This window comes from Peromyscus eremicus, chromosome 15 (assembly GCF_949786415.1).
Source record: "Peromyscus eremicus chromosome 15, PerEre_H2_v1, whole genome shotgun sequence".
Lineage (NCBI taxonomy): Eukaryota > Metazoa > Chordata > Mammalia > Rodentia > Cricetidae > Peromyscus > Peromyscus eremicus.
This window is the reverse complement of record NC_081431.1, coordinates 70,883,128-70,905,610: the sequence shown is the minus strand read 5'-3', so window position 1 is coordinate 70,905,610 and position 22,483 is coordinate 70,883,128. Positions and strand designations below refer to the sequence as shown.

The 22,483-nt window shown below is 47.0% G+C and overlaps 1 protein-coding gene across 1 annotated transcript; it reads left to right on the top strand.

Annotated features, from left to right (window-relative positions):
- Positions 1 to 3,095: 3,095 nt before the first annotated feature.
- On the top strand, positions 3,096 to 19,866 carry LOC131925832 (5-hydroxytryptamine receptor 5B). The gene is made up of 2 exons (XM_059281209.1): positions 3,096 to 3,866; positions 19,531 to 19,866. The coding sequence occupies exons 1-2, from the start codon at positions 3,096 to 3,098 to the stop codon at positions 19,864 to 19,866; spliced, it is 1,107 nt and encodes a 368-aa protein (XP_059137192.1).
- Positions 19,867 to 22,483: the final 2,617 nt, after the last annotated feature.

The window sequence follows — 22,483 nt, the reverse complement described above, 5'->3', positions numbered from 1 at the left end:
TATTTCATTACAGCAACAGCAACAACAACAAGCAGCTAGGACATTGGTAAGCAACAGAAAAGTCACTGGTAAAGTCAACTAAAAGGCATGTGAAATAAAGTGTTTTGTCACTACAAATACTTGACAGACTAAAACCTATATAAAAACATGGTCACACTGAAGATCAGAGAAGAATTGATTATGAGGTCTGGACATGGAGTTAAAAAGAGCAGAAATTGTCAGCACTTACTGAATGCTTGCATACCCCGTGCTGCTGGCTTTATCTAGTTTGATTTTCATAACAATCTCACATGAAGTATGATCATCTTCCTTTAAACTATTTTAAGGTGTGTGTGTGTGTGTGTGTGTGTGTGTGTGTGTGTGTGTGTATGTGTGTACACCCATGTGCAGGTGCCTGCAGAGGCCAGACGAGGGTAACAGGTCCTGTGGAGCTGGAGTTATGGGTGGTCGTGAGCTGCCTTACATGGATGATGGGACCTGAACGCAGACCCTCCCCAAGAACAGCAAGTGCTCTTAATCACTGAGCTGTTCCTCCAATCTCAATTATCCCCACTTTTTTTTTTAAGATAAGAAGGCTGTCTCAGAAAGCCTAAGTTGCTCAAAGTCTTTCAAGAGATAAATGATATGACATAAATAAAAACCACAAAGAGAATATATATAGTAACATGAAAAATGTTAAGGGAAATGGGCAAAATAAAAAATTGATTTTTGTCATGAAAAATATATGTGGAGAGTGGAGCAAAGGCTAAGAATAAAAATGTGTCATGAAGTTGGTGCAAGGTGAATTTTTCTAACTTTTTGGCATACTCTCTCTTTGTTCAATAAGTTGGGGAGAGTGTCATGGCAAAAAAGTATTTCTCTTAAAGGATTCTCTTCATTCCATTAGATTCCTTAAAATCACCCAGTGTCCAACCTGCAGCCAGAGGCTGCATGTGGCCCAGGACAGCTATGAAAGTGTCCTGAAACAAAAATCTTTGAATCATGCACCTGCAGGGTAAGATTGCCCAGGTGCCAGAATTAGAGAGTCCATTCTGCACTGGAGCTGGGGGGAAGGCTCAGCAGTTAAAGCAAGCATTTGCCACACAATTGTGAGGATTTGGATTCCCCAGAGCTCAGGTAAATGCAGACTGGGTGTGGTGACCTATAATCCAGCCTTAGATGGCAGAAGCAGAGCTGGCAATCCACAGAGAAAGCTGGCAATAGCGAACAGCCATATTGTAAGAGATCCTGCCTCAGTGGATAAGGTATAAGAGTGATTGAAGATCATTGCTGGGGCAAACCTGGGACCTTCACACACACACACACACACACACACACACACACATACACGAGCTGGGGGAAGCCCCTTCCCCTGTATTAGCCTGCGAGGCCTTCCTGGGTCACCTTGGGAATTGATTGGCAGCTTGCAGAGCCCAGTAGCTCTTCCGAACTCACCCAGCTTGGCCTCCTCTGTCCCTAACAGATGAGTAACGTGCTATTTAGTTATTTTGAGGCAGGGTTTTTCTGTAGTCCTGGCTGTCCTGGAGCTGGCTATTTAGACCCGGCTGGCCTCAAACTCACAGAGATCCATCTGCCTGCCTCGGCCCCCCAAGTGCTGGGATTAAAGGCCTGTGCCACCACTGCCCTTGACAGTGCTTTTTAAAATATGAGACTGGGTCCCAAAAGATGGTAAAACCACTTGGCACCAAGCCTGAATATCTGAATTCCACAGATGAGAGTTCCATCCCTGGACCCACATGGTGGAAAGAGACAACTGACTTCCTTATTGTTCTCTGACTCATGATTCTCTCTCTCTCTCTCTCTCTCTCTCTCTCTCTCTCTCTCTCTCTCTCTTCCCTCTCTCTCTCTCTCTCTCTCTCTCTCTCTCTCACACACACACACACACACACACACACACACACAAACCTTTAAAAAAGTAAAAATAATTTAAAGTATGAAAATGAGAAGAGGATGTTGGTGGAGGGTGAAGAGAATTTCACCGAAGTGGATTTTTGTTTTTTGTTTTTCCTTCCCCTAAGAGTAGATAGAGTAGCTGCTGGGCGCTTGCCTACCGTGGACAACCCACCCCCTCCTGAGTTGAGTTCATCCCCAGCATCACAAGACAGAATTAAAGTTTCAACAACAAAACCTCTGGCTTGAACTTGGAAGAGGGTGGTAGAACTATTAGAAATCGGGCGCAGGGAAGCAAGGGAAATTAGGGGTTTGGCAAGCAGGTTGGAAACTGTCCCTCTTCCAGACCTCTGCCAACAGCTTCAGCCTGGAGCTTTTTCTGCACAAACCGCCTGGGTGGGGGTAGGGGATAATCTCCAGCGCCCAAGAAGCCCTCCCTATGAGCTGGGCACCAAACAGTCCGGATGAAGCTGAGGTTAGGACTTTCTATTTCACGCACTCCAATATTTGGTACTCTTGCTCCGGATACAGGTAGAATCGGGGCTCCAGGAAACCACAATGACTTTGTCTGGGACTCCAATGTCTTCAGTGTCTAACTGAGCTACCAAGTCCGCGGGGGTGGGGGTTGGGGGTTGGGGGTTGGGGGGGGGGTGAATGTGCGGAAGTGATGGCTACAGAATCATGACAGGATTGTTAGAAACCTTCCCCGGGGGCGACGGATGCTAGGATTCTCTCTGCCGGCCTTGGCTGGAGACAGCTGGGACAGCGTTACCGCTCCATCTCCTATTGGTGGCGGCTCCAAACCTCCTCCGCCCACTTCAGCCCACACCAGGAGCCCATGGATTCCAGCCGCTATCCAGAAGAGGTCTCTCTGAGACATCCCTGCGCTCAGACATCGGTCCCCAGCCCTCAGCAGCCGGTTACCCTGAAGATTACAAAGGGACCGGGAGAAATTGATATACTGGGCAAAGCTGGACTAAGGGGTCCCACTCATTTTTTTTTCTCTCTCAACTGGAGAAGAGGGTCCACGAAAGCCACCAAAAGAAGCGCCAAAGGGAGGCTGCAGTTTGGAAAAAGGACCAGGGTGGCGCGATTTAGACTTCCCCGCGGTGCAGGGCACAGAGTGCCCCTCCTATTTCACCACCTACCCACAGTCCATGCAACCACGCGCGCATCTCCTGCCCAGGAGCCCAAGTCCCTGAACAATGGAAGTCTCTAACCTCTCAGGCGCCACCCCTGGCATCGCCTTTCTCCCGGGGCCAGAGAGCTGCAGTGACAGCCCAATTTCCGGCAGGGGCGTGGGGTCCACCCCAGGAGGGCTCATCTTGCCAAGCCCGCCCTTCTCTGTCTTCACCGTGCTCGTGGTGACTCTCTTGGTGTTGCTGATCGCTGCCACTTTCGTATGGAATCTGCTAGTTCTCGTGACCATCCTGCGCGTCCGCACCTTCCACCGCGTGCCACATAACTTGGTGGCCTCCACAGCCGTCTCGGACGTGCTCGTGGCGGCCCTGGTGATGCCGCTGAGCCTGGTAAGCGAGTTGTCGGCTGGGCGACGTTGGCAGCTGGGCAGGAGTCTGTGCCACGTGTGGATCTCCTTCGACGTGTTGTGCTGCACGGCCAGCATCTGGAACGTGGCGGCCATCGCCCTGGACCGCTACTGGACCATCACGCGTCACCTACAGTACACGCTGCGCACCCGGCGCCGCGCTTCGGCGCTCATGATCGGGGTCACCTGGGCACTGTCCGCGCTCATCGCGCTCGCCCCGCTGCTCTTTGGCTGGGGCGAAGCCTATGATGCTCGGCTGCAGCGCTGCCAGGTGAGCCAGGAGCCCTCCTATGCCGTCTTCTCCACCTGCGGAGCCTTCTACCTGCCTCTGGCGGTGGTGCTCTTCGTCTACTGGAAGATATACAAAGCCGCCAAGTTTCGCGTCGGCCGCAGACGGAGGGCTGTGGTGCCCTTGCCTGCCACCATGCAAGTGAGAGGGGCTGGCTGTGGATTTGGGGGTGGGGGGCCCTGGGAAGGATGAAATTTAGAGAAAGGGAAGAGTGGGACAGAGCTGGGATACTGGAGCGTAAGAGGAAAAACTGTCGCGTGTGGAAGGCGGGAGGAGATGGCCATCTGCTCTTTAGGAGAGCACATGGAGTGACTTATCGCTGGTGCTTCTAGTGAACCACCTGCGGGATAGGCACCTGTGGAAATGGGTTCTTCACGTGCACATTAGGACTAGTGCTGGAGCCTCCAAACCTCAAAAGATGTGTGTGTCTGTCTGTCTGTCTCTCTGTGTGTATGTGCCTCTCTCTCTCTCTCTCTCTCTCTCTCTCTCTCTCTCTCTCTCTCTCTCTCTCTCTCTGTGTGTGTGTCGGTCTTTGTGTGTGTGTGTGTCTGTCTGTCTGTCTGTCTCTGAGGTGTGTGTGTGTGTGTGTGTGTGTGTGTGTGTGTGTGTGTTGAGACAGAGTCTCATGAAGTCCAGACTAGACTCCAACTTTCTTTGTAGCCAAGGATAATCTTGGATTTCTAATCCTCCGGTCCCCATCACCAAAGTGGAGGATTACAAGCATGCACCACCCATCTCCGGGTATGCAATGGGGGTGGGGTGGGGGTGGGACTCAGGGTTTCCTGAATGGGAGGCAACTCAATGTACCATCTCAGCTACATCCCCAGCCTGCCTATCTTGATGGTATCAAGTCACATCCAATTAGCTGGGCTCAGGCAGGCAGGCTGGCTTATCTAAGTAAAGGCACTTTCTTCCAGGCCTGACAGTCTGGGTTCCATCCCCATGATTTGTTCTCTGACTTCTACGTGGACTGCACATGCACACGAATGAATAACTGTTACACGCGCGCGTGCGCGCGCACACACACACACACACACACACACACACACGTAGATTCACTTAGCACTCTTCATTCCCTAGATCCTGAAGTGGCTCTGCCCATGTCAGGTTTGGAGCTGCCAACTTCTTGATCCCTGCTGGACCGACTGGACTGCGGGAGGATGTCATGTACCTTAATATACGTAAATAAATTCCTATAGCTTCCGCTCTTTTTTGCCACTGACTCCAGACCCTTCACAGTCCAGTGAACATATCTCAAAACTCTAGGAGCCACTCCCCTGACAGCGTGTGTGTGTGTGTGTGTGTGTGTGTGTGTGTGTGTGTGTGTGCGTTTAAAACAAAAAATCCATTGCCACTCTCCTTTGTTTATCCCAACCCCAGTGATGTCCTCTGGACATTTGGGAGAGAGAAACTGTGTTGCAGTTCCAGTTCCAGACATCCATTGCTTAATACCCTTGTGCCTCATTTTTCTCATCTTTAAACAAGTTAGTTATTACTTGTCATTTAGTTTAATTTTTTGAAGGCAGGAGCTCAGGTATTGCAAGTTGACCTGGAACTTTATGAGTAGCTGAGGATGACCTTGAACTTCTGATCTTTCTCTCCTCACTTCCCAAGAGCTGGAATTAGAGGCAAGCACCACCATGCCTGGTTTACATAGTTCTGGGCATGAAACCCACAGCTTTGTGCATGGTGGGCAAGCATTCTGTCTACTGAGCCACATCCCTAGCCTTAGGTCCTACTGTATAAGGGCCCCAGTGAGGGTTCCACAAATTGAAGAATGAAAAAATGTCTGCATAGTCCTGGCTCATGGTGGGTGGCAGAACTGGCCGAGGAAAGGATGTCTGAACAGTCCACCAGTTTAGCTGAATCAGTGGAGCTGCAGTCTCAAAGAGAGACTTTGTCTCAAAAACAGTGTGATGGACAACAGTTGAGGAAAACACCCCGATGTCACAGAACTCTGGACTCCACACACACGCAGATATACCCATGTGCACATACACACAAACACAATGTGTGGACCCGGAAAGGAGTCAAAATTAAAGAGAGCATGACATAGGAAAGGCTGCTCTAGTTTGCTTCACTTTTACAGATTCAGCCCAGATACTAAGGCTACCAGACAAGGGCATGCGCTTTTAAAAGTAGATTCTTTTTCGTTTTAATTAAATGACAGAGGAATTTTTTTTTTTAAACACAAAACAGGAATGTCAAGTCTATAATTGGAAAATGTTGGAAGGGAGAGCTTTATTCAAAATTAATGATGCTCTTTGAAAGGTCCCTCGGAAATGCCTGGGGTGATTGTAGCTTCTCTGTTTGGCTGCAGGGGTAGGGTTGACTTTTAATAGCTGCATCAATCCAGTTATGCACCTAGAAAAATCACAGTGGAATGGATGCCTGAAAGGCTTGCCAAGCTTGATTTGACTTTTCATTTTGTAGAGTAAACATTTATTTATTTATTTGTTTGTTTGTTTATTTATTTATTTATTTATTTATTTGTTGCTTTGGTTTGGTTGCGTTGCTGGCCATCAAGATGCTACTGAGGACCCTGGGCACACTAGGCAAGCACACTACCCACTTGGCACTATCCCCAGCCCTTGCTCTTCACTTCAGACACATTCCATCTAGGAAGGTGATAGGAAGAGGTGAAAGGGCAGCTGCCTGACCAATCAGAAGCAGCTTGTGATGGGGAGAAAGAACTCCAGAAGGCAGGGGTAGGTAGAATTGGGCTGAGTTACTCTTTAGTGGTACGGCCTGCGGGAAATCCTCCTCCGCTCTGACATTGCACAGTATTATCTCTGTCATGGTTGGAATGTGAAGTGTCCCCCACAGGCTCAGGTGTTTGAGTACCTGGCTCCCAGCTGGGGATGCTTCTTGGGGAGGCTGTGAAATCTTTAAGAGGTAGAGCCTCCCTAGAAGAAATGGGTCACTTGGAAGGAGCCTTGATATCCCACTTCTACTTCCTTCCCTCTCATGTTCTGCTTCCTGACTGGGAATGCAATGTGAGCAGATGCCTGCTACTCTTGCTACTGTGGCTTTCTCACCGTGACAGACTGTGTCTGAGAACCGTAAGCAAAAATAAAACCTTCCTCCCTTAAGTTGCTTCTTGTGAGAAATCTGGTCACAAAAACCAGAAAAATATTTAATACCACAAGATAGTTCCTTCCTTCCTTCCTTCCTTCCTTCCTTCCTTCCTTCCTTCCTTCCTCCCTTCCTTCCTTCCTTCTTTCATTCTTTCTTTCTTTCATTCTTTCTTTCCTTCCTTCCTTCCTTCCTTCCTTCCTTCCTTCCTTCCTTCCTTCCTTCCTTCCTTCCTGTCTGTCTTTCTCACTCATTTTGAGACAGGTTCTCTCTATGTAGCCCTGGCTGTTCTGGAACTCTCTATGTAGACCAGGCTGGCCTTGAACTCACAAAGATCTGTCTGCTTCTGCCTTCCAAGAGCTGATGGTTAGTTAATTTTTAACTGTCAGCTTTGAGATAACCTAGAATAACATGACAAGAGAGTCTTAATTGAGAAATAGCCTAGATCAGCTTGGCTAGTGGGCATGTCTGCGGGAGATTATCTTAATCAAGTTAATTGATGTGGGAAGACCCAGCCCACTTTCACTGGCCCTGTCCCCTAGGCAGGGGGTCCTGAACTGTGTAAGAGAGGAAAGTGAGCAAGCAGGCCTGTATGCCCTTATCTCTCTGCTCAGGACTGTGGAGATGATGTGACTGGTGACTTCAGGCTCCTGTCGTTGTCACTTCTGTACTGTGCTGGACGGGAATCTGGAATCAGAAGACGAACACATGGCTTTCTCTCTGAGCTTTTTTTTTTTCTTCTCTGTCAGTGTATTTTATCACAACAATGGAAATAAAGCCAAGATCCACAGTATCCTAGTACCTTCCTGACCAAACTAGTAATACCTCCCCTAGTCCAGATGAAATTAAAGCTGAAAACATAAATGTTACCTAACCTCAATTAACATACTTGCTTACATCTCCCTTTCTAAGCGCCAATCCCAGTGCATCCTTAGCCCATGCAGAGCAACCAAACTCAGCAGCAAAACAAGATCCACCTAAACGTAAGAATGAGGACAAGTGTACCTTACCCAAGACTTTGGCCAACCTGTATATTTTGTGTGTGTGTGTGTGTGTGTGTGTGTGTGTGTGTGTGTGTGTGTATTTCACTGCACTGACAAGATGGCTTATTTGTGTCAACCCAACTGTGCTCGGCTTTTATTTTTACAAGAGAATGTCCTTATTTGCACAGTTTCTTCTACACATGAGAGGCAGTTGAGAAAATTTCCTGTTTTGAGTTGTCAGACGTGATAATCACCCTCTGTTTGTGGTGGGTGACGTTTGGGGATGTAGTTTTTCAGACTTGGCGTTTGTCTGTGGCAGACAGACGAAGCCCTGGGTGTTCCAAGCTTGGCCTGGCGTCTTTGGTTAGAAATAGCTACTTCAGAGGTTAGGGAGATGGCTCAGTCGATAAACTTCTTTCGTTGGAAGCATAAGACCTGTGTTGGACCCCCAGAATCGCGACACATAGCTGACAGTGGTTGTGCACACTTGTAATCCCAGAGGTAGGGAGGGGGAGATGGGTGGACCCCTGGGACCCACTGGCTGGCCTGTCTAGCCTACTTGGTTATCTTCAGGCCAGTGGGAAACCCCACTAAAAAAAAACAAGATGTAGCTGGAAGGTCATTTCATGTACCATTTTCAGCCTGCCTGCATGTGGATGATGACGCCCCCTGGAGGCCAGGAATGAAACTTCCTGCTGGTGGCATCCTGCTGATGTTTAAGAAGTTGTAGATTTGGCTATATACTAGATTTCTGGTTTTTGCAGCAGACCGTCTGGTCCTGTAAAGGTCACACAGGATTGATGGGAGGATGAGTCAGTGGCGGTTAGTTCAAGAGGTTAGTGCTCTCCACAGCACCTTTCCATTTTCCTGTCTGCACGTTGAGTATGCGTGGATGCACTTGTGTATGAGAGCCAGAGGATAACCTCGGTTGTTTTCCCTTGGGATCCACATTTTTTTTTTTTCCAGCCAGGGCCTCTCATTGCCTTGGTGTTCACCAAGTAGACTAGGCTGGCTGGACAGCTGAACCCCAGGGATCCGCCTGTCTCCACCACCATGCCCTGGGATTACAGATGTGCACCACCATGCCCTGGGATTACAGATGTGCACCCCCATACCCTGCTTTGTCTTCCTGTTTTCCAGCTGACATCACATTTCGAACTGGAAAAGTGAAAATGAATTATTATGTGCAATTGACTCATACTCTCTCTCCCTTTCCCCCTCTCTCTTCCTCCCCCCTCCCCCTTCCCCCACCCTGTTCTTTCAGTATTGACCACTGAACCTAAGGCCTCCTGTATGCTATCCAAATGTTACCACTGAGCTACAAACTGAGACCTTTATATTTTCTTAGAGGTTGCTCCCGGCAGTTCCCTTCCCTTCCAGTGTCCCTCTGTGTGGGTGGTGTCATGCTCAGGCTGGAAAGCTGTGAACACAGAGCTTCTGAGCACACGTTTTGACAGTGCTTGGGTGGACTCAGCCCACTGCTTCCCCTGTGGAGTGGGTCTATTTGAAATGAATGATTTCATCAGTAGACTTGCCTTTTCTACTCCCCTTCCCTCCCGATCTCTTTGGACTTAACTTACCCCATCCATTTCTTACACTTTCTATTCTGCAGTGGACAGACTCAAGTGACTGGAGGTCCTTTAGATGGGCAGAGAGATGGCTGGGAAAGTGCCCACTAGTAAGCATTTCCTGGGTGGGAGTGGGAGGGGACAGAGCAGTCGCTTTCTTCCTCTTGTGTTCTGTGGATGATACTCCCTCTCCAAAGAGATGGCTAAGAATTCCTGGAATGACTTAGGATACAGCTGTTTATCCCTTAGACCTTCTGTGGTACGTGATGCTGGTCTGTGCTACATAATGGGCCAGTCTGTCTCCCCCAGTGGCCTTGATTTTTGTTTTGGTCTTGCTTGTAATTTTGTCCTCTGCCCTCCGAGCTGGACACTGGAAAAGTTGGAACAGCTCATTATCGATGGGGCAGCTCTCAGCTCCCTCTTCAGACTACACCTGCAGCTACCCCAGGGGAGAGAGACTTCTGTGTGGGGACAGGGAGGGGTGTTTTTTAGGCCCTGCCCAGGTCTCTTTGGATCCACCTGCCTCCTCCTCCTCCTTGTCACTGGAATTGTAAGTAGAAGCCATCACTTTGGGTCCTCCCTCCCTCCCTCCCTCCTTCCTTCCCTCCCTCCCTCCCTCCCTCCCTCCCTCCCTCCCTTCCTTCCTTCCTCCCTTCCTTCCTTCCTCCCTTCCTTCCTTCCCTCTCTTCCTCCCTCCCCCTCCCTCCCTCCCTCTCTCCCTCCTTCCTTCCCTCCCTTCTTTTCTTCTGCTTTCTTTCTTTTTCTTTTAAGACATGGATTTGGGGGCTTGAACTCAGGTTCTCTCACTTGCAAGGCAAGATCTGTACAAAGTGAACTCTCACCCTAACCCTCCAGAGACTGTTTTACTGCCACAGTTATTTGCCCCTGCATAGTCTGTCCTCGGGTGACAGGTGGAGAGGATGCTGGGGTGTACACTGTCAAAGGAAAAGGCTCTTCTTTTGCCCAGATTTCCACGCATCTATGTTTAGACCGATTTAGTGATATTCCCAAACAAACAAAGGTAGGACGCTTGGGAAGAGGGCCAGGAGACAGAATCTAAATGTAGTCCTGAACAGAATTCTGACTGCAAAGCCAGGCCACCTGGAAACCCTCCCTAGTGCTTATTTGTGGCAGTGCTAAAGTGAGAGGGGATGGACAAGCAAGATGTGCTGAGAACAGAGTCCAGTGCCCTTGGTCCCCAGTGGTCCTGATGGTTGCTTCCAGCTGGATCTTGGAAAACAGCTGGAAAAAGTTATTCTTTGGCATCTTCCAAGAAGCAAGAGAGAGGCAGATGTGAGCCATTGTGTTGTAACACTAAGCCATTGGCTAGTGGCTATTTTCTGGGTACTGCCAGGAAGCAGGTGCTGATGCTAGGTAGTTCCTGTACTAAGAAGATATAGGTCCTTCCTCTATTTGAGATTCAGACATCACTCACATAATCATCCAAATTGCTGCAAAAGCAGAAAATGAGGTCTTAGTACAGGGAGTCATGAGTGAGTTCAGAGGATGATTGGAGCGTTCTTTGGAGGCTAGTAACCTAAGAGGTGAACAGAACACTCTCTCTCTCTCTCTCTCTCTCTCTCTCTCTCTCTCTCTCTCTCTCTCTCTCTCTTTCTCTCTCTCTCTCGTGTGTGTGTGTGTGTGTGTGTGTGTGTGTGTGAGAGAGAGAGAGAGAGAGAGAGAGAGAGAGAATATGCAGAAATGGCAGCTAATTATTATTTTGTCTGTATATGGGTGTGTACATGCTAGTTTTCAAGTGTGGGTGCACAGGCATGTGTGTGCTTGTGAATGTGGAAGCCAGAGGTTGATGCTGGGTGTCTTGATTGATTGCTGTCTACCTTATCCCAGGGTAAGTGAGCCAGGGTCTCTCATTTGAACCCAGAGCTTGCTGCTTTAGTCAGTCTAGCTAGCCAGCTTGCTCAAGGGATGCTGTCTCCATTTCCCTTGCTGGGATTACAGGTGAGCTGTCATGCCTGACCAGCATTGACATGGGTGCTAGGACTCTGAACTCTGGTCCTTACACTCATGTAGCAAATGCTTCACCCACTGAGTCATCTCCCCAGTCTAGTAACTAATTTATGATACAGAGGCATTTGGAGCTCTTTTTTTAATCTAGGCAAAGCAGAATTATTAATTCACTTATAAGGAATCCATTTACTATAGCAATTATACAATACGTTGCAATGTTAATGTGGACAGACTGTCTCTCTAGAGCAGACTCTGTAAGGGCCAGGGCTGTGTTTGCTCCATTGGTGGCTCCAATTCCAGTCCTAGTCTCCACCATGAATATGGAATGGGTGGATGCATGTGGCGGGGGCTGTTCTGGGCATGGAATGTGTATCCAATGCTCATCTTCCTTGAAGCCTCGGTGGAGCAGCAGAGACTCATCAGCCTGCTTCCCAGATGGGCAAGAGGCAGACAGACTTGCCCAGTTTCAACCATGGGTCTGACCCAAAAGCTTCTGTTCTTGTTATCTGGCCTTGTGGGGACCTTTATTCCCTCTTCTGAAGAATCTTTAGACCTTACCCTAACCTGTATTTTTCAATATATTTTTTCAAGGATTTTAGATGGGTTTCTTGACTAAAAACAGAGAGGTGTTTGGCAAGTCTAGAATAGCCTTGTGTTGCCTTAGTCATGTAGTATTGAGGCTAGGGATGTGCCTCAGTTGGTAGAGTGCTTACCAAGTATTCATGAAGTCCCGGGTGTGGTCCCCAGCACCTCATATACTGGGCATGATGGTGCACGCCTGTAATGCCAGAAGGAGGTGGAGGCAGGAGGATCAGAAGTTCAAGGTCATCTTCAGATAAATAGTGAGTTTGAGGCCAGGCCAGCAAAATGAGGCCTTTGTCTCAAAAAAAAAAAAAAAAAGTCATGGCAGGTTTTATTTGTTTAAATTGATAAAAACTTTTTTTTTTGATTTATTTATTTATTATGTGTACAGTGAGTGTTCTGTCTGCAGGCCAGAAGAGGGCACTAGATCTCATTGTAGATGGTTGTGAGCCACCATGTGGTTGCTGGGAATTGAACTCAGGACCTCTGGAAGAACAGCCAGTGTTCTTAACCTCTGAGCCATCTCTCCAGCCCTGATAAACCTTTTTAAGAGCAGCTTTTGTTTTTCATCAAAAGGGGTGAGAGCCTCCACACATGGTTTATTTAATTATATCTCCCCCCATTTCCTCTCTCCTACTTTCCCAAGTCCCTCTCTTCCCAAATTCATGGGGCCTTCTTTTTTTTTTTTTTAAACTGTTGTTGTTACATTTACAACAGGAAGCAGAGACAGGTGGATCTCTGTGAGTTCGAGGCCAGCCTGGTCTACACAGCAAGTACCAGAATAGCTGTTACACAGAGAAACCCTGTCTCAGAAAACAAAACAACAACAACAAAAGCACCCCAAACATTTACATATAAACTGTGTTGACTGCATGTAAGTTTCCGGGGCTGACCACTTGGTATTGGATAACCAATCAGAGGCTCATTCCTGGGTAAGACTACTTCCTCTCTCAGCATTGTTAATTGCTTGTAGCTCTTCATCTAGGGATGGGGCCCCTTGGGATTGCATCAGTCCATATTGGCATATCAACAGTTGTTGGAATTGTTCAGGTCTTGTTTAGGCAGTCATGCTGACATTTAACGGGTAGAGCTTCCCTGTCAAAGCCAGAAGGCACAGTCTCACAGCAGATTTCCTGGTCCTCTGGCTCTTACAGTCTTTCCACACTTTTTCTGTCCATGTTCTCCGAGCCCTCGTGAGGTGCAGGAGTTGTATTGTGTTGTAGATCTATCAACTGGGACTGAGCATCCTGTGGTCAGTTATTTGTATTTTGACTAGTTGTGGCTTTTCAGTAATGGTCTCCTGCTGCAGCAAAAAGAGGTCTCTTGGATGAAGGGTGAGATGGTCCCCTTATCTGGGGGTCTTCACCGTTTGTGCTCTATTATTTTACTTCAAGTCAGGGTCTCAAGTATCCCAGGCAGACCTCAAACTCACTGTGTAGCTGAGGATAACTGGTCCTTCGGCATCCATCTCTTGAGTGTCGGAGTCACAGGTGTGTGCTGCATACCTGGGTTCTGTGCTGCTGAGTGCCGGGGTCACAGGTGTGTGCTGCATGCCTGGGTTCTGTGCTGCTGAGTGCCGGGGTCACAGGTGTGTGCTGCATGCCTGGGTTCTGTGCTGCTGAGTGCCGGGGTCACAGGTGTGTGCTGCATGCCTGGGTTCTGTGCTGCTGAGTGCCGGGGTCACAGGTGTGTGCTGCATGCCTGGGTTCTGTGCTGCTGAGTGCCGGGGTCACAGGTGTGTGCTGCATGCCTGGGTTCTGTGCTGCTGAGTGCCGGGGTCACAGGTGTGTGCTGCATGCCTGGGTTCTGTGCTGCTGAGTGCCGGGGTCACAGGTGTGTGCTGCATGCCTGGGTTCTGTGCTGCTGAGTGCCGGGGTCACAGGTGTGTGCTGCATGCCTGGGTTCTGTGCTGCTGAGTGCCGGGGTCACAGGTGTGTGCTGCATGCCTGGGTTCTGTGCTGCTGGGAAGGGGACAAAGGGCTAGTGCACACAGGCAAGCACTCCACCAGCTGCGCTGTGCTAGCCACACTCTCCCGCCATTTTAACAGATGTCTAGTGACATCTCATTGACGTTTTGATGTCTACTTACCTGATGATAGGAGGTGGAGCATATTTTCATGTTTTTATGACGTATATCTTCTAAAACCTTTAAAATACATCTATCTATCTATCTATCTATCTATCTATCTATCTATCATCTATCTATCTGTCTGTCTTTGGTGTGCATATGTGTAGGCTGGAGCAGAACTTTCTATAGTTTGTTCTCACTTACTGCCTTGTGGGCCTTGGGCATCAAATTCAGATCCTCAGGCACCGAGTATCTTTACCCAGTGTGCCATGTTGCCAGCCCAAGAGATGTAAAACTATGAAGTTTTTAGTGATGTGTCTGTTAAAGTTTTTTTTGCCTATTTTAAATAGGTTGTTTTACATTTCTTTTTTGTATGTATGTGTATGTGTGTACGTGTGTATGTGTGTGTGTGTGTGTGTGTGTGTGTGTATATATATATATATATATGTTTGCATGTGTGGGTCACAAATGTGTGTCTAGGTACATGTGTAGAGGCCTGAGGTTAACACTGGATATCTTTCTTGATCCTTCTCCACCTTATAGATGGAGACAGAGTCTCTCAATGAATGCATGCAGAGCTTGCTTTTTGGCTCATTGTTTATTATTATTATTATGTTAAATTGTGTGTGTGTGTGTGTGTGTGTGTGTGTGTGTGTGTGTGTATGTTGAGTATGCACATGTGTACACAGTGCCCAAAGAAGCCAGAAGAGGGTAACGGATCCTCTGGAACTGGAGTTACAGTGAACGCCCTGATGTTGGTGATGGAAATCAAACATAGGCCCTCTGGAAGAGGAGTAGGTGCTCTTAACCACTGAGACATCTCTCCAGCCCTCAGCCAAACTTGCTAGCCAGCTTGCCCAGGGGTTCTGTCCATTTCTGACCTGAGCTGGGATTACAGGCAGGCCTCCATGCCTGGCTGGCATGTGTGTGGGTTCTGGGGAATGTGTCCTTGGGTCTATACACGTAGGCCAAGCACTTGACACCCTGAACCATCTCCTTGGCCCAGTTCACATTCTTGAATTTTAAGAATCTTTATATTTTAGGTAAGGACACTTAACTTGCTGACTTTTTGTTGTTGTTGTTTGTTTTCTTGGAATTATTTCCCCTCAGACTATGGATTGTTTTTTCATCCTCTTGACAATGTTTTCCAGAGAGCAGAGAATTTTAACTTATTGATGCGTAGTACGTTGATTCTTTCCTTAATGATTGTACTTGTGGTGTTGCACCTCAAAAGACATCATGAATCCAAACTTATCTAGATTTTCTCGTACAGTATTTTCTTAGGGATTCATATTCATCCTGTGATATGTTTTGTAGTATGTTTTGTGCAGGTGTAAGGTCTAAGTGGATGTTTAGCTGTTGCAGCCTCAATTGTTGAAAACACTTTTTAATCCATTTTATTACCTTTGCTTCCTTGCCAAAGATCGGCTGCCTATATGCCCTAACTTCATTTCTATTGCTTTGATAAAATACCCTGATAAAAACAACTTAGGGGATAAAGCGCTTATTATGTTGCATTTGTTTGACTCTGTGAAGCTGTGTTACTGTGCCTGTCTAAAACACCTGATAGTCCACTAAAGAACTGAATGGCCAATAGCAAGGCAGGAGAAAAGGGTAGGCAGGGCTGGCAGGCAGAGAGAATAAATAGAAAGGAGAAATCTGGGGGAAAAAAGGAAGAAAGAGCAAGAGAACAAGGAGAGGAGAATGCTAGGGGCCAGCTACCCAGCCAGCCACAGAGTAAGAGTGAAAGTAAGGTATACAGAAGTAAGAAAAGGTAAAAGCCCACAAGTAAAAGGTAGACAGGATAATTTAGGTTAAGAAAACTGGCAAGAAACAAGCCAAGCTAAGGCAGGACACTTATAATTAAGAATAAGCCTCCTTATGTGATTTACTTGAGAGCTGGGTGGTGGGTCCCCCAAAAGAGCAGAAACAACCAATTACATTTTGGTGTTCCAACATGGGGCTAGAATAAAAAAACAACCAACAACATTTATTATTGAGCTATCCATGTTCCATTGGTCCACTATATTTATATGTTCTTTTGCCAACACAACATACTCTTGATTACTAAAACTTTATAGTACTTGTTTGTTGTTACTGTTTTTTGTTTGTTTTTGTTTTGGATTTTTTGAGACAGGGTTTCTCTGTATAGCCCTGTGTAGGTGGAGTTCTCCTGTGCCATAGCTCCTCTCCAATAACCAACATGGAGACTTAAGATTACTTATAAATGATCGGCCAATAGCTCAGGCTTGTTACTAACTAGCTCTTAAAACTTAACCTGTTTATATTAATCTATGTGCTGCCCTGAGGATCGTGGCTTTTACTTCCATCTCATTTTGTATATCAGACTTATTCTCCATCTGGCTGGCAACTTCTCTGACTCCATTCTTCCTCATCCTATCACTCTCAGTTTGGCTTTCCCACCTAACTTTATCCTGTTTAGCTATTGGTTTGTCAGCTTGTTTATTAAACCAATCATAGTGACATATATTCACACAGTGTACAGAAGGATTATTCCACAGTAGCCCTGGCTGTCCTAGAATTCACTCTGTAGACCTGGCTAGCTCTGAACTCAGAGACTACCTGCTTCTACCTCCCAAATGCTGGGATTAAAGGCATGTGTTATCACCGCCTGACTGTAGTATGTTTTCTTTTTTGGTTTTTTGAGACAGAATTTCTCTGTGTAGCTTTGGAGTCTGTTCTGGAACTCACTCTGTGGACCAGGCTGGCCTTGAACTCATAGAGATCCACCTGCCTCTGCTGGGATTAAAGGCATGCTCCACCACTGCTCACCCCTATAGTATGTTTTTAGAAAGATTTATTTTTATTTATATGTACGATGTGTCTCTGTGTCTCTGTGTATGTGTATGTGTGTGCAGGTATGCACAGAGGCCAGAGAGGGCATCAGATCCCCGGTAACTGGAGTTACAGGTAACTGTGAGCTGTGACATGAGCACTGGTATCTGAACCAGTCGTCTAGAAGGGCATCAAGCTCTCTTAACCACTGAGCCACAGATCCAGCTCCTTTAGTTTGTCCTAAAGTTGAGTAATGCTAATCCTTCAAGTTTGTGGCTCTCCTTCAGTACTGCTTATGTAAATTTCTACCTTAGGAAGCAAAATGGAAAGAATAAACCCTAAAGAGTCAGAACAGAAATAAAAAAAAAAAGGTAAAAATCAATGATGAGAACTGGAAATCAGTGGAGAAAATCAATGAATCCAAAAGCTGGTTCTTTAAAGTGATCAATTAAAAAGTAAAACTCAAGACAGGCTAAGGAAAAATGTCAGTAGTGAGTATTAGAAATGAAAAAGGGGACATCACTACAGATCCTGTGCTCATTAAAAGGATAATCCAGGGCTGGGGAGATGGCTAGGAGGGGAAAGTGTTTGCTGTTATGTGCTGGTTACTTTTTGTAGCATGAATCTTAAAAGTTCTTATTAATAAAATCAAACCCGAGGCCAGTTATTGGGGTCAATGCTGGTAAATCAGAGAGACAGAACAAGCCACAGCTATCTCACCTTGCCAGTTCCTCAGCTGGTCCTGTTTCCTCAGACTGGATGCTTCTGTGTCCTCATCCCAATGGCTCTCAGCTGAACTGCTGCTAGAAGCCTGAAAGCTTAACCAGCCAAATGCTTAACCAGGCCAAATGCTTGTTTCTGGTCCTCACGCCTTATAAACCTTTCTGCTTTCTACCACCACTCCCTGCTTTCTGGGATTAAAGGCATGAGTCACCATGCCTGGCTGTTTCCAATGCGGCCTTGAACTCACAGAGATCCAGAGGGATTTCTGTCTCTGGAATGCTAGGATTAAAGGCGTGTGCTAACATTTTCTAGCCTAAGTATCTTGTGGCTTTTCTGTTCTCTGACCCCAGATAAGTTTATTAAGGTACGCAATATTTTGGAGAACACAATACCACCACAACTTTTTGTGTCAACTGAGCGCAAACCTAGAGTCACCTGACAAGATGGAACCTCATATAAAGAAATGCCTTAGTCTTGTTGGTCTGAGCTCACCCCTGTGAGAGACTGTTTCAATTGGTGATTGACACTGGAGGTTGGAGGTCCCAGACCACTGTGAGCAACACTGTCCCTGGGCAGGCGGGCCTAGGCTGTATCAGTAAGCCTCATTCCTCCATGGCTCTGCTTCACTTCCTGTTGTGTTCCCACCTTGACTTTCCTGAAGACTGACACTTAACCTGGAAGTGTAAGCTGAATACATCCTTTCCTCCTCAAGTTGCTTTTGGGAAGAATGTTTTATTCAAAAGCAAACTGGGACAGCGTGCAAGCATGAGGATCTGAGTTCAGTCTCCAGATCACCCATTAGACTCGTGAGGGCCGGTGCCCTGGACACATGCTTGCTTATCTCATCCTCAGGTGGGACCGGAAGGTTAAAGGGTGTTTGACTTTAATGTTTATCTTCTCCAAGGTAGATTAGACTCTGGTTAGTTAATTTCTCTTGACACTCAGCCTTGTTCAGAACAATAAAATGATCTGGTGGGTTTCAAAACAGATCTCCCTGTCACCTGCAGTAAGCACAAAATGATCCCCATACACTATTTGCTTAAAGGACAGGGCAGGATTTCTGAAGGTACAAACTTATTGAAGTGTATATTTTCACTGCCCACTTCCTTCCCTGAGTGAGTTCTCCTGTGGCGTTTGTGTTAGTGTGTGTGCTGATGTATGTGCGGAAGCCAAAGGCTGATGTTAGGCATCTTCCCTAGTTACTTTCCACCGTGTTTCTTAAAATTCTATATGCATGTGTTTGTGTATGTGTCTCTGTGAGAGTATGTATACCTATGCCTGTGTGCAGAAGCAAGATGAGGACATCAGGTGTCTTCCTCTATCACTCTCTGCCTATTGCTTTGAGGCAGGGTCTCTCCCTGAACCTAGGGCTCATATTTTCTCAGCTAGGCTGGAAGCCAGAAAGCTCAACAAGTCCTTCTGTCTCCCTCCCACTAGCCACCCCCAGACCTGAGGCTGCAGGCATACAAAGGATGCTGGGATCCAAACTACAGTCCTCATGATTGTACAACTAGGGGTCTGAACTGCTGAGCCATCTCCCTAGCCCCCTTCATCTTGTTTTTTTGAAACAAGGTCTCTCACTGACTCTGGTGCTCACCAGTTTGGCTGGACTGGATGGTCAGTGAGCCCCAGCCATCCTCCCGTCTCCACTTCCCCAGCACTCCCTATTATAAGCATATGCCACCATGTCTGGAGTTTTTAAGATGGGTTCTGGGGATTGAACTCAGGTCCTCATCTTGCATAGCAAACACATTCTTGTCTGTCAAGCCACATCTGGAGCGTTTAGCACTCAGATACGTCCGTGCTGAACTTCCGACACCCTGTCAGTCATATTTACAATTTTTTGCCCCTCTGCACTTGTTTGTGGGTGTCTATTTCCCTCAGCTGGGAGTCTCTGTAGTCACCGATTTCTGCCTTGGAAATGGCATCTGAGCCTTGTGAACTCACTTCTCTGACAGAGCTGAGAATAGCTAACATTTTTTTCCTGTTCAGCTTTTCCCCCTTGTTCTGTTACTCTAATTTCATATTTCCTTTGTTCCAAGGCAAAGGAGGCACCTCAGGAGGCCGAGATGGTATTCACGGCACGTTGCAGGACCACGGTGACCTTCCAGACAAGCGGAGACTCATGGCGGGAGCAGAAGGAGAAGCGAGCGGCCGTGATGGTGGGGATCTTGATTGGCGTCTTTGCGCTGTGTTGGATCCCGTTCTTCCTGACGGAGCTCATCAGCCCGTTCTGTGCCTGTAGCCTGCCACCCATCTGGAAAAGCATATTCCTGTGGCTCGGGTATTCCAATTCCTTCTTCAACCCCTTGATTTACACAGCTTTTAATAAGAACTACAACAATGCCTTCAAGAGCCTCTTCACTAAGCAGAGATAAGAAGGACTGGGAGATGGAAGGGAGGAAGAGCAAGGGGATTTGTAATTCCCGTTTCATCAGAGCCCTGGGGACGTTCTCTCCACCTCACACTAATGACATTGGGCCTGGAATGTGGAAGAGTTCTCATGAAGGGTCGCAACTGTTTGGTAGACATACTAATGCCTTCTACAGAAGGATATGACAGACATTACTAGTGGACTACGGTACATGTCTGTACATGTGGGACACAAACCCCGCCAAACCCTTACAGGATGTAGTTTAGGTATTACTGATAATTCATTAGACTTGACACATGACAAAGCTGATTTGCTTTTGTTTTATTTAATACTCTGTTCCTCAGGGAGGGTCTCTCAGGGCTTTCCTGAGACTGTCTCCGACATAGCTTCTCCTTTACCCTTTATCCACCAGAGGAGTTTACCTTTATTAGCTTCCTGCATACCCTCAACAAGGCAATGATTCTTAGTTTGGGAACACGCACCTCACCTGAGGCCTTGTTAAAAAGTGTTCCATGCAGGTATCTTCAAGACAGCTCAGTGGATAAAGGCACCTGCCACTAAGCCTGGTGACCTGCTTTTGAGCCTCGAGACCCATCCAACCTCCACATATGTGCCGGCAGCCCTCTCCCCCATGTGCACACAAAATAAATGATACATACAATTTAAAGATAGAAAACGTGTTCAGTAATTCACATGAACCAACCCAGACTCTCATAGAGGTCTGGTGGTCTAGTGCTGTGGTGTCTCAGTGGTTTTTCTGTTTTGTTTTTGTTGTTGTTATTTTGAGACAGGGCCTCCTATGTAGCCCTGACTGGGCTGGGACTCACTTTGTAGCCCAGGCTGGCCTCTAACTCAGAGATCCACCTGTCTCTGCCTCCTGAGTGCTGGGATTAAAGGTGTGCATATTATCATGTCCAGCTTGTTTGTTTGTTTGTTTGTTTGCTTTTTTAATTAGTCCATATGAGATACTCCTGGGTGCTTATATTACTCTTCAATGTTTTGTTTTTTTAAGATTTATTTTTATTTTTACTGAGTGTATGTGTGTGTGTATGCTGGTGTCTGCAGGGATCAGAAGAAGGGGTCAGATCCCCTGGAGCTGGAGTTATGGGCAGTTCTAAGCTGCCCCGTGTGGATGCTGGGAACTGAACTCTGGTCCTCTGCAACAAGTACTTTTAACTGCTGAGCCATCTCTCCAGCTCCTTACTTTATATTCTTTAGACCAGTTAAATGGGCATTTCTAGAGATGATCCAGAGACCAGGACTCCTTGAAGCTCCTCATGTGGCCTGCTGTGAAGTCTCTTCTATCCACAGGAAGGACAACTGTGAGAAGTTTGCTTATGTATGTATGCCTGCAGACATACACACGTGTGTGCATGTGTGTGTGTGTGTGTGTGTGTACATGAGTGAGGATGTATGTGTGCATGTGTGTGACTGTGTGTCTATGTGCCTATGTGTGCCTATGCACACACGAGTACGTATGTGCCTATGTGTATGTTTGTGGTTTGTGTGTGTGTATACCTGTGTGTCTGTGTATCTGTGTGCCTGTGCATCTGTGTGCCTGTGCATGTGTGTGTGTGTGTGTGTGTGTGTGTGTGTGTGTGTGTGTATAAGCAATAAAAATACCTCTGAGGTGTTTCTTTCTTGGCACACTATCAATTTATTTATGGTGCCTACTCCAAGATTGGGAGTGTGATGCTCACTGTGGACTCACAGTTCACACCAGCAAAGCCTCTATATCATACAGATCCTTTTGGCTGGAAGACACTAAGCGTCATAGTCAGCTGTGCAGCTACAAAGACCTGCGTGGCCCATAGAACAAACTGTTATCCCCTTGCTCAGATGCCTGTGGTCTGTGTGGGTCTTTCCAGCTCTTGGTTGTCTTCTTAGCCCCCTTGGTGTGGGCAGGGTGTGTTCTCAATAGAGGGCAAGAGGAAGAACAAGCTGAAGCCCCCAAACTCACATTAAGTCGGCTGATGCCCCAGGGGCAGGAGCCCAAAGTGGGGACAGAGAAGTGTATATCAGGAGTAAGGAAAACAGAGCTGGGGACACGGCTCAGTAGGCAAAATGCTTACTGTGAAATCCTGAGGACATGAGTCCGTGTCTTTTTTTTTTTTTTTTTTTTTTTTTTTGGTTTTTTGAGACAAGGTTTCTCTGTGTAGCTTTGCACCTTTCCTGGAACTCACTCGGTAGTCCAGGCCGACATCGAACTCTGAGTGCTGGGATTAAAGGCATGCACCACCACCGCCCGGCCTGAGGACATGAGTCCGAATTGCCAGAACCTAAATGAAGCTGAACACAGAAGTGTGTGTCTGTGATCCCCATGTTTCTATGGTGACTGGGGGCAGACACAGGGAGATCCCTGGAAGTTTTCGGGTCAGCTAGCCTGGGGTATGAGACAGTGAGCAAGAGCCTTTGCCCCAAACAAGACTGAAGGTGAGGATTAGCACCCAAGGTTGCCCTCTGACCTCCACATACTCTGTGGCAAGTGCTCACCTACTCTTCCACACACATCACACACACAAAGATGAAGGAAACAAGTTAGCAAACATGGAAGAAAGTCCAAGAATAACACAGAGAGAGTCGGGACTGGGAATGTAGCTCAGTTGGTAGAGTATTTTTCT

Excerpts from the sequence above, each read along its gene's own strand:
- LOC131925832 (XM_059281209.1), top strand. The coding sequence starts at position 3,096 with ATGGAAGTCTCTAACCTCTCAGGCGCCACCCCTGGCATCGCCTTTCTC. Across the intron at positions 3,867-19,530 it reads CCTTGCCTGCCACCATGCAA|GCAAAGGAGGCACCTCAGGA; the intron begins GTGAGAGGGGCT and ends CTTTGTTCCAAG.